We start from the raw sequence: 11,343 nt of genomic DNA on the forward strand, positions 1-11,343 counted from the left end.
GAGACTCCAACTCAAAAAAAAAAAAGAAAAAAAAAAAGTTCCAAACAGCGGAGAACTACTATTATCCTTTGTAATTATATCCACACAGTTTAATATGACAAGGTAAAAAATGACTTTGTCCTTCCAATAAATCCACTACCTGCCTTATATGCTCTTGCCTCCAAATAGACCTCCCTGCCAGTCACTCATGTGGATGTTTTTGTTTTTATTGGCATCTGTCCTGAGCCCTGAGCTCTTCCCATTTCAAGGAGCTGAATGTGCTCCCGCTCTTGGCTTGAAAACTGACTGATAGCATGAGATGATTTTTCACTCCACTAGTTCCAGGCTAGATGTGGGAAGAAACAGACGGTGCTTGGAAATCGCGGTCTGAGAAAATAACTCTCCCTGGTCCCTAAGAGAATAACTAATTTTCCCCTGAAAACAAAAGGAAAGGGGAAAAATCTGACCCGTGTTTTGATTCCAGGAACCTCTCAAAATACCGTTACCATGTTATTTCCGCTGCCCCAGGTGACCGCTGCTATTATTGAACACTTCGAATACTGGCAGGCTGTATCTGTTTTTAAATTCTAGCTCATTAAACTGTGTGTGGTTCCTATGCATGCTTTTCTTTAGTGGATTTGAGGGTAGACGCTAATTTCTTTTGTTTTTCTTGGAAATGGACAGATTTATTTTTGTTCCTACAACACCAAGGTGGAAGCTGTAACATCTGCTACCCGGGAGCCAGGAAGCACAGCCCGAAGGCTGCACAGCGCTCTCTGGCTACATGTTAGGGGCCCTGGTCTACTTTCAGGGTGCAAGGTTAGAGTTGCCTTTCCTAAAATGCCCAGATCAGAGTGGCTTATTTTTTTATTTTCTTTTTTTTTTTTGAGTCAGAGTCTCACTCTGTTGCCCAGGCTGCAAAGTGGCATGCTCACAGCCACCCCAGCCTTGACCTGCTGGGCTCGGGCGATCCTCCCGCCTCAGCCTTCTAAGTAGCTGGAACTACAGGAGCACCACTACACCCTGCTAATTTTTTGATTTATTGTAGAGATGAAGTCTCACTGAGTTGCCCAGGCTGGCCTCAAACCCCTGGGCTCAGGCAATCCTCTCACTTCAGCCTCCCAAAGTGCTGGGATTACAGGCGTGAGCCACCACTCCTGGCTAATTTTTTCTTCCTTGAGTAGGGGTCTCAGTCTGTCACCCAGACTGGAGTGCAGTGGCATGAACACAGCTCACCAAAGCTTCACCTCCTGGGCTCAGGCCAGCTTCCCGAGTAGCTGAGACAACAGGTGTGCGCCACTGTGCCTGGCTGATTTTTTTGTGGAGTTGAGGTCTCGCTGTGTTTCCCAGGCTGGTCTAAAAGTTGTGGGCTCAAGTGATTCTTCTGTCTCAGCCTCCCAAACATAGTGGCTTAATTTTTTTTAAAGTACCATTCTCTGTTTAATATTCTTCCCTTTAGCAAAGTAGATAAACTAATATATAAGAATATATATTCATTTCCTTTTCTGTAAAGCAGTCTTTCTCAATCAGGGACTTCTAAAATTTTCTTTTTATTTACTTATTTTATTGAGATATAACTTACTATAATGAAAGGCACAAATCTCAAGTGTACAGTAGTTTGTTTGAGTCAGACTCTTACTCTGTCGCCCAGGCAGGGGTGCAGTGGCATGCTCACGACTGGTCACAGGCAATTCTTCCGCCTCAGCCTTCCAAGTGGCTGGAACCACAGGCGTGTGCCACCACACCCAGCTAAATTTTCTTTTTTGATTTATTGTAGAAATGAGCTTTTGCCAACTTGCCCAGGTTGGTCTCAAACCCCTGGACTCAGGCAGTCCTCTCGCCTCTGCCTCCCAAAGTGCTGGGATTATAGGCATGAGCCACTGCATCCTGCGACCGTAGTTGTATAGCTCCATCTATACCTATACATTAATAAAGATATCTGTGTAACTGCCCCTCAGATTAAGAAATGGAACTTTTCCACTTCCTCAGTGTTTCTCATGTCTCTTCCCAGTAAAGCCCCACCCAAATATAACCTTTTTGTTTTTTGCCTTCTGTAACTATGGATTAATTTGGCCTATTCTTGAACTTCATATAGATGGAACCATTGAGTCTGGCTTCTTGGTTCTTCTTTGTGAGATTTATCCATGTTGAAGCATGTAGCAGGGGCCTTCTTTATCCTGAGTAGTATTTAGTATTCTGTTGTGCAAATATATCACAACTTATAGGTCTTTTCCAATATTGATGGCCATTTGGGTTGTTTTCAGTTTTTAGTTAATACAAATAAAGCTGCAGTGAACATTCCTTCATGTATCTTTTGTTTATGACCTTTGACAGAAACAGTTCTTTTGAGTGTATACTCAGGAGCAGAATTGCTGCATTATATGATATAGGTATATTTAGTAGCTTTAGATTTCCAAAGTTAGCATACCTATTGCTCTTATCACAGTGTGTGAGTTTCAATTACTCTACATTCTCACCAATATTTGGTATTGTCAGTTATTAATTTTAGCTCTCCCAGTGGGTAGGTATGTAGTGGCATCTTGTGGTGTTAATTAATTTGCATTTTCAAATTCTCCAAGAATGTTTTCACAATCATTTTTTTTAGATTAGAAAATATAGTTTATTTAAAATATAAATCAGAGAAAGAGGACATTCACCTCTCCAAGGTAGGGAAGGGAGCCAAAGCCAGGAAACATGGTGATGACCATAGCTTACAAAGCACACGGCCACACTAGAGTCTAGTAAGACAATGGCCCACAAACTATTAAAGAATTATGACAAGTAAGAAGACAGTTTTTCTATTTGAAATATGTTAGATAGATGAAAGGTCTTCAATAGTTGTGTAAATAAATTTAAGAAATGGCAAATTGTTTCCCTGAAAATTATGACTACTGCTATTTCTTATTTACATCCATTTGTTAGCTTTGCGTTTATAAAATGTTCTTCCGTAAAAAATGGTGCATGCAAAAGTGAAAAAATGGTTATGTTGTTTGTTTTTTGTGAGTCTGGGTCTCATTTTGTTACCCAGGCCAGAGTGCAATAGCATAATCCCAGCTCACCGCAGCCTTGACCTCCTGGATTCAGTTGATCCTTCTGCCCCAGCCTCCTGAGTAGCTGGGACTACAGGCACACACCATCCCGCCTGACTAATTTTTTTTTTCTTTTGTAAAGACGAGGCCTTATTATGTTACCCAGGCTGGTCTCAAACTCCTGGCTTGCGTAATCCTCCTGCCCTGGCCTCCCAAAGTGCTGGGATTATAGACGTGAGCCACCGTGCCTGACTGAGTATGAATGACGATGCATACTCTTCTTATTTGCTAAGTTAATTAGACAGATCTATTTGAATTGATTCCCTTTACAGAAAGAGAAATTTCTTAACACACCAGGTAAAGCAGCAGTCAACAGAAGCAGAGAAAAAACCTGACCTATTTAGCTTTAATTGTGAACATAAAGGTAAATTTTTATGATAGAAACCAAAAACTATTCTACGGGTAGATATAGCCCGTCTTCAGAAAAAGAATCTCATCTGGTCTCCTAAAAAGAACATGGGCAACACCACGGTTTTATGACTGCCATGCTCTGATACAGTAATTTCATGGTTATAAAATCAATGAATCTATCACATCAGTCTTGAGACACTCTACCTTATCAATAAAAAGGAGTAGAGTTGTTTCCTAGGGCTTTAATTCTTGTACCACTTGGTTTTTACCAAAAAAGAAAAATAATTGTTTTGAATGTTAGACATTATCTAGACACCCCAGCTTTAGTGAGAGACACAATCCCCAGGACATTATTATTCCAAATAGGATAAAATGGCACATTGGGCTAGGAATCATGTAGGCCAGGCTATTATTTATGGATTATTATTATTATGAATCTTATCACATGACAGTCTACTTCACTGAAAACTTGTTTCACTGAAAGGCTTTCCTTAGCAGTGCTTACTAGCTTTCTAAGTAAATTTCAGTTAAAAGTTTGCTCCAGCACCTTATTCGGCCTTTAATGGCTGTTAATTACATTCTTCACGCCTTCTGAGTTAAGAGATGGGAAATAATTTTACACACATAAGCAAACCCTAAACCAATGTTTGGTTCTTAGAAACTAGTTCCAGCATTGCTTAGAAAGAGAAATAAAGTAGAAACCCCAGTGAGGTGGAAGCAGCATGGTCTGTTTTGTGACTTGTAGCTTAGGATGGTAACAAATCACTGTCTAAGGTAGAATGGAAGGTGTTTTTCAGGTGGCTTGAAAACTTGGGCCAGATATTGTGTGTTAGAGAATATGTCCACACAATGCGACGCCCGTGTTAAAGTATGCAGAGCTGAGCATACACTCAAATGAACATGAGTAAAATCATCTTGAAGACGACCACTATGAAGATGGTACATGATCGAAGCCAAGGTGTTAGTGGTTTCGTCTTTCCATTTCGAGTCCCTTGCATGCCACTGTTGTTTGGCAGGGTTGGGGTTGCCTTTATGGCTGCCTAAAGGTCTTTTCTTTCACGAGCTTGCTAGTGGGCATAGTGGAAGTTTTTCTCTGGTGATTGCCTGTCAAAGTACATAGAAGTCTTCACATATTGTGAGCAAGATTTTTTTTTTTTTTTTAAAGAAACCTTTGAATCCCAGGCCTCTTTTCAGAAAATTGAGAGGATCTTGAAGCTATAAAAGGGAGAGAGGGAAGAGGCATTCACCAGTGGGAGAAATGGAAGGCTAAAAATGAGATGGCCCCATTATGTTAATAAAACAAGGTCAGACCAAATGTGATCGCCTGGCTGGGTGATTTTCTTTGCCCACTTAGAATGAATCACTCCATTTATTTAGTGGACAGCCATCAAGTTCAGAAGAAGTATTAAAGGAAATGTATTTATCTGTAAAACAACCACCTAGAAAAGTTATTTTAGCACTTTGAATACAAAGCTAGAATTCATCCTTTTTCATATAGTGAAGTATTTCCAGTGTTTAGTTTTATTTTGTTTTGGTCAGAACTAAAAATTGAACTGATGTATTCAGTTTTACCATGCCCTACTATAGAGGAAACAAGAATTATACAACATATATCTGCGAATACACCCCGTAGGATACATTAGCCAGCTTTCTCATTCTGTCTTCATTTCCTCCTGAACATATATATATTTTCTTAAGCTCTTCTTTAAAAAGTAAATATTTTTCATAGTCCTCTTAAATCCACAAGGATTTACTCTGAATCGCTATTTAATTCATGGTGTTTTTAAATCCTTTTCAATAAATCTCCCTATATTTACAACTGAATCAAAACAGTAAAACATTTCATAGGGTATGTTCTAGACACCACTTTATAATCAGCATATAGATATGACAACTGGTATTTATAAGCACCCACTGACATTATGACACTATATTGTACAAACACCCAAAAATATATTTTTCCATTCTCACCATTTTCTGTACTCACTTTTCATAAATAAGAAGGAAAAAAAATAATGAATTCTTGGCAAAAGGTTTTAGATTTTGTTAGTTGAGTCTGAGTCTGTCTGAAGACTTGGCATTGCCTGTAACATGGCAAAAACCAAGTTAGAAATTATCTGTACAGTCAAACTCTATTCTCTATCTGAAAGTTTTCTAATTTAATTAGCACCTAGGTGGGATCCCAGAGTTCTTGAACAAATCCCATACTGTACATGCAGGTAAATGAGTCTTACAGATTTGGAAGTGCCCCTTGCTGTAACCTCTTTTAACTTGGCTTGGCACAGTGACTCACGTCTCTAATTCCAGTGCTTTGGGAGACTGAGATGGGAGGACTGCTTGAGCCCAGGAGTTCAAGACCAGTCTGGGCAATATAGCGAGGTCCTATCTCTACAAAATTTTTTTTTAAAAGATTAGCCAGATGTGGTGGCATGTGCCTTATAATCCTCACTACTAGAAAGCTAAGCAGAGCCCAGGAAGTCAAGGCTCCAGTGAGCTAGGATTTCACCACTACACTCTAGCCTGAGTGATAGAGTCTCTGTCTCTAAACAATATGTAAATAAAATTTAAATTTAAAAAATAATCTCTTCCAACTTGACATAGAGAAAGTGCTTAAAGACTCTCTGCCCTGTGAATACAACTTTTTTTCAGCATCTACTACATGTAAGACACAGTGATACATAGGAATTCTCATCTGTTTGCTACTGGGACCCATAATTAAAGACATGCTGTTATATTTAGCTATATTAATGTGTTATTATTCAGGCTTCATAATTAGGATATGAACTTCTAGGCCCAGGAGGAAGAGTTATAAAATGAGCCAAGTAAACTTGGCTGTGGTGCATATATGAGCACTGCAGTTAAATAAATAAAGTTATTATCAAAAGCACGTAGATGTATTTTAAGGATCTAGAGAAGAGAGAGCTGACATTAGCTCCTGTCTTGTAAATTACCAGGCCAAATAACCTGCATTTGATTCTGTTTGGTAGAACATACTAATTCCCTTTTTAGCACCTTTTGTGTAATGTTTTGTTGTGAAAAATCTGTTTTAACCCAGCCTTTTATATTAGAACTAATATAAGCAGACAGCAGATTTCTTTATTCATGTATGAGCATTTACCTTTTTCTGGATTATTTATACCCTGTCTTCCTAACTGGACTAACAGAGCATTTCTTCTGGGCCCTTAAAATTAGACTTGGTTATGTCAGTTGGATTTTATTTCTAGGATCTCAACTTGTTTTCAAATTACTTTGTTCTTTACAATTTAGCTATCTTCATATGTCCTCTCAGAACATAGTTAAGGGGTTAATAAATTACTACTTTACTTGCTAACCCCCTTTTTCATGAAAATACAACAATTCACTAAATGACAAATGAGGATATGAGCAGAAGGAAGAGATGATGCCTTAAAGAAGCTCTTTCTGGCCAGGTGTGGTGGCTCACGTCTATAATCCTAGCACTTTGGGAGGCCAAGGCAGGAGAATTGCTTGAGCCCAGGTATTCAGGACCAGCCTAGGCAACATAACGAGACCCTGTCTCAATAGAAAATAAAAAAAATTAGCCAAGTGTGGTGACACATGCCTGTATTCCCAGCCACTTGTGAGACTAAGGCAGAAGGATCACCTCAGCCCAGGAGGTCGAGGCTGCAGTGAGCTGTGATGGTGTCACTGCACTCTAGCCTGGGTGAGATCCCTGACTCAAAAAAAAGGGGGGGGAAGCTCATTCCCTGAACATTAATAGTATTTATTTTCACTAGTTCCAGATTCAGAAATTTTCTCCCTAGTCTAGTAAATATTAGAAAGAAAAGGTTGAACATCAAAATAAACATAGGATAAAGAGCTGACCCTAATAGTCACTGAACCATGGGCCTTTAAATGCTGTGTAATAGAATGGTTCTCCCTTGGAAGGTTGGCTTGGAAGCACATTATTATTATGGGGGGTGAAGAGGATCTGTCCCTTCTGCTGAGATTACAGATTTGATCAGAACTATAGATTAAAAACGAGACAGTCCCATTTGCTAATCAGCTTTATTCTCAGTAGGCTCAAAACTAAACTGTTCAAGGCAAGCCTAACCATGGCCTTTTTAGAGCTTCTGGGATAAAGCGCCCTTCTCTTTATCAGGAACCAATTACTTCCTATATAAATGTTGCCATTTAGGTAGGGTTTGTTTTAACTGATGTCACGATATATTCTGTTCTTTTTTTTTTTTTTTTTTTTTTTTTGAGTTGGAGTCTCACTCTGTCTCCCAGACTGGAGTGCAGTGGCCGCTCCCAGCCACCGCAGCCTCGACCTGCTGGGCTCCGGTGATCCTTCCGCCTCAACCTTCCAAGTAGCTGGAACTACAGGCGCGTGCTACGTAATGAAGCAGTTTATCTCTAAACTTTAAAGTAGGCTGGGGTGCAAGTAGGCTGGGGTGCTTTGGCTCATGCCTGTAATCCCAGCACTTTGGGAGTGGAGGTGAGAGGATTGCCCGAGCCCAGGGGTTCGAGACCAGCCTGGGCAGCATAGCAATGCCTCGTCTCTACAATAAATAAATTTTTTTAAAAAATTAGCCAGGCATAGTGGTGCACACCTGTAGTCCCAGCTACTCAGGAGGCTGAGATGGAAGGATCACCTGAGCCCAACAGGTCCAGGCTGTTGTTAGCCGTGATCATGCCATTGCACTCCAGCCTGGGAGACAGAGTGAGACTCCAACTTAAATATTAAATAGAGAGAGAGAGAGAGAGAGAGAGGCTTTTTTAAAATCTAAAAATGTGGTAGATTTTTTAAAAAACAAACTAAATAAAAATCTTTTGAAGCAGCATAAAAAAAATTAAAATGTGGCAGACGATGACAGTTAAACTTTGGTGTTTCCAGAACCTGTGAAACCCCCCGGCAGCTCCTTACAAGCGCCCGCTGATTTGCCTTTGGCTATAAGTACTGCGCCACCATCCACCCAGGCGGATCCTTCCTCTGCTGGTCTACCTCCTCCCTATCAACTGATCAACGTTCCACCACACCTGGAAACTCGGGGCCTCCAGGAGGATCCCCAAGACTACCTCTTGCTAATCAACTGTCAAAGCAAGAAGCCTGAACCCGCCAGGTAAATTGTATGTGCCCGTGTTTGTGTGTGCACGTGTGAGAGTCTTTCAGCTTTTTAAACCTCGACTTGCAGGTTTCAGGGAAACGTGTCTGTAGGTGTATGTGTCAAGCTTGTAGATCAGTTGCATATTTCTCTCTTCATGATTTCTGATGTTCGAGAGAGCTTATTGGAGAACCACAGTCTCTGCCGTCTTTGGCAGAGGACAGTGGTACCCATGAGCCTCTTTGGGAAGTCTGGCAACTGTCTTGTGGTCTTTGTCGAGGATGCATCGTCCGACTTGCTTAACAGACTTCACTGATCGGTAAATGGTGACCTTACTCCATTTCTTATGTGATTGTAAACCAGCCAAGGGTCATCTTTTGTTTCTGAAGAAGGAGAGGAATACCTACTGCTGGAAGATTTTGAAAGCAAAACGATTCCGTTGCAGTGAGTGTGTTGTGGTTGTTTGGGGTTTGTGTGAGAAATTAATCATGCAGGTAAAATCCCAATATAGCAAACTCTACAGAGTGTACAAATTGGAGCTTAGTGAAGTTTGAGGAGATAAATATATTGCTGAAAACGATGAGACTTTCAAGTTTCATAGCTAGCTAGCAATGAAGCAGAGCTGAGCCCAAATCTTTTCTTTACACATTTTTAAGTAGAAAGAAGCATACGGAGTGCAGTGCTTGATGGGAGGCATCACAGAGGCTTTCCCAAATCCTTGGTTTCCCTACTGGTCCCACTCCTGCTACTACTCCCTCTCCTCTTCGGAGCTGGAAGATATGTTAATGGATCATTCTTGTCATTTGACGTTGAATACCTGGAAGGCTTAAGGTGACAGAGGAAGTTAGAGGGCAGTTGTTTTCCTGCTTTAAAAAGGAGGAGGAAGCCGGGCTCGGTGGCTCAGCCTGTAATCTCGAGCCTTTGGGAGGCTGAGGTGAGTGGATTGCCTGTGCCTGCGGGTTCAAGACCCGCCTGGGCAGCGAGACCTCATCGCTACAATAAATAAAAAAATCAGCCAGGCGTGGTAGCGCATGCCTGTAATTCCGGCTACTTGGAAGGCTGAGGTGGAAGGATCGCTGGAGCCCAGCAGGCGAGGCTGCGGTGGCCAGGAGCGGCCACTGCACTCCAGTCTGGGCGACAGAGTGAGACTCCAACTCAACAAATAAAAAAATTTTTAAAAATTAAAAATAAAATTTAAAAAAAGGAGGAGGAAAGTGATAATCAAGAGGTTAGCCTCTGCTGTTCATAGCTATGTGACAATTAGTGATATCAATCAGTTGGATGTATTTATTTATTTTTTGGGTTAGGGTCTCCCGCCCAAGCTGGAATGCAGTGGCATACTCATAGCTCACCACAGCCTTGACCTCCTGGGCTCAGGTGAACCTCCTTCCTCAGCCTCCCAAGTAGCTGGGACTACAGGCATGTGCCACCACACTCAGCTAATTTTTAATTTTTTTTTTTGTAGAGACAAGTTCTCGCTATGTTGCCCAGGCTGGTCTCGAACTCCTGGGCTCAAACAATCCTCTCTCTTCTGTCTCCCAAAGTACTGAGATTATACTGAGCCATCATGCCTGGCCATATTTATTTACAGCATAAGAGCAGGGGTGAATTGCATAATAGACATGAAAGATATTTTTAAAACAGGATTATAAGATATTAAGCATTATTACTTTTAAGACAAAAAAGTTTTTTTTTTTCAAACTTGAATGTAATTGCTACTGGACTAGGATCAGACAATGTACTTGGTTAAAAAATTTTTATCTAGAATTTGTTAAGACCCACAAATAGTTTCTGTGAACCATGCCCTGAAATGATGGAAACGTGGAAACACACATATTCCAAAGATGGTGTTTTTTTTAGATTAGAAAATATAGTTTATTTAGAAAGTAAATTAGAGAGAGAGAATAGAGAAGAGCTTCATCTCCCCAAGGTAGGGGAGAGGTCCAAAGCTAGGAAACATGGCAACCCTAGCTCAAAGAGCCATGCAGCCAGACCAGAGTTTAGCAAAGCATTGGCCCAAAGATGGGTTTCTGTATATTTGTTGTAATGGGATTTGACCTATAAGAGCAACAACAACAACAAAAATTCTAAATCAATACTCGATAATATCAAATTCTAACTTGATTTTGCTTGTTTGCTGTGAGTATTTACAATGACACACTTGCAACTTTGTTACCTATGCTACTAACTGAGATTTTATTCTAAGGAGATTCATAGGCATTTTTCAGTAACAACTTTTACAAAGCCAACCACTAAGTGACAGTTTTCAGGACATTTTCTTTTTCTTTTTTCTTTTTTTTTTTTTTTTTAGTCGGAGTCTCACTCTGTCCCCCAGGCTGGAAGGCTGGAGTGCAGTGGCACACTCATGACCACCGCAGTCTCAACCTGCTGGTCTCAGGAGATTCTTGCGCCTTCACCTTTCCAAGTAGCTGGAACCACAGGCATGTGCCACCACACCCAGTTAATTTTTTTATTATTTATTATAGAGACAGGGTCTCATCAAGTTGCCCAGGCTGGTTTCAAACTCATGGGCTCAAGCAGTCCTCTCACTTGGCCCCCCAAGGTGCTGGAATGACAAGCGTGAGCCACTACACCCGGCTTGTGCAAGGGTTTTAAGGCAGAGAAAACAGTGAGAATCTTCCCAGGGGGCAAGTAGGAATTGAACTATACCTAGTTGGTGAGAGAAAAGGAGGATATTAGCCATTTGTACAAAAACAGCTTGAAGGGAAGAATGAGCCAGGCTCGGTGGCTCAGCCTGTAATCCCGTGCCTTTGGGAGGCTGAGGTGAGTGGATTGCCTGAGCCCGTGGGTTCGAGACCCGCCTGGGCAGCGAGATCTCATCTCTACAATAAATCAAAAAA

General features: G+C 41.0%; 1 protein-coding gene across 2 annotated transcripts in view; it reads left to right on the plus strand.

Annotated features, from left to right (window-relative positions):
* Positions 1-11,343, plus strand: part of GAB1 (GRB2 associated binding protein 1) — a 101,685-nt gene that overhangs the window by 47,451 nt on the left and 42,891 nt on the right. Inside the window, exons 3-4 of one of the 2 annotated variants that reach the window (XM_021711338.1) lie at positions 8,275-8,500; positions 8,846-8,926. In XM_021711338.1, the coding sequence (XP_021567013.1) occupies positions 8,275-8,500; positions 8,846-8,926 (307 nt within the window). The remainder of the gene's footprint in view (positions 1-8,274; positions 8,501-8,845; positions 8,927-11,343) is intronic. The other variant, XM_021711339.1, reaches the window with a different exon arrangement.

This window comes from Carlito syrichta, unplaced genomic scaffold (assembly GCF_000164805.1).
Source record: "Carlito syrichta isolate Samal-C Ts95f unplaced genomic scaffold, Tarsius_syrichta-2.0.1 Scaffold302077, whole genome shotgun sequence".
NCBI classification, from domain to species: domain Eukaryota; kingdom Metazoa; phylum Chordata; class Mammalia; order Primates; family Tarsiidae; genus Carlito; species Carlito syrichta.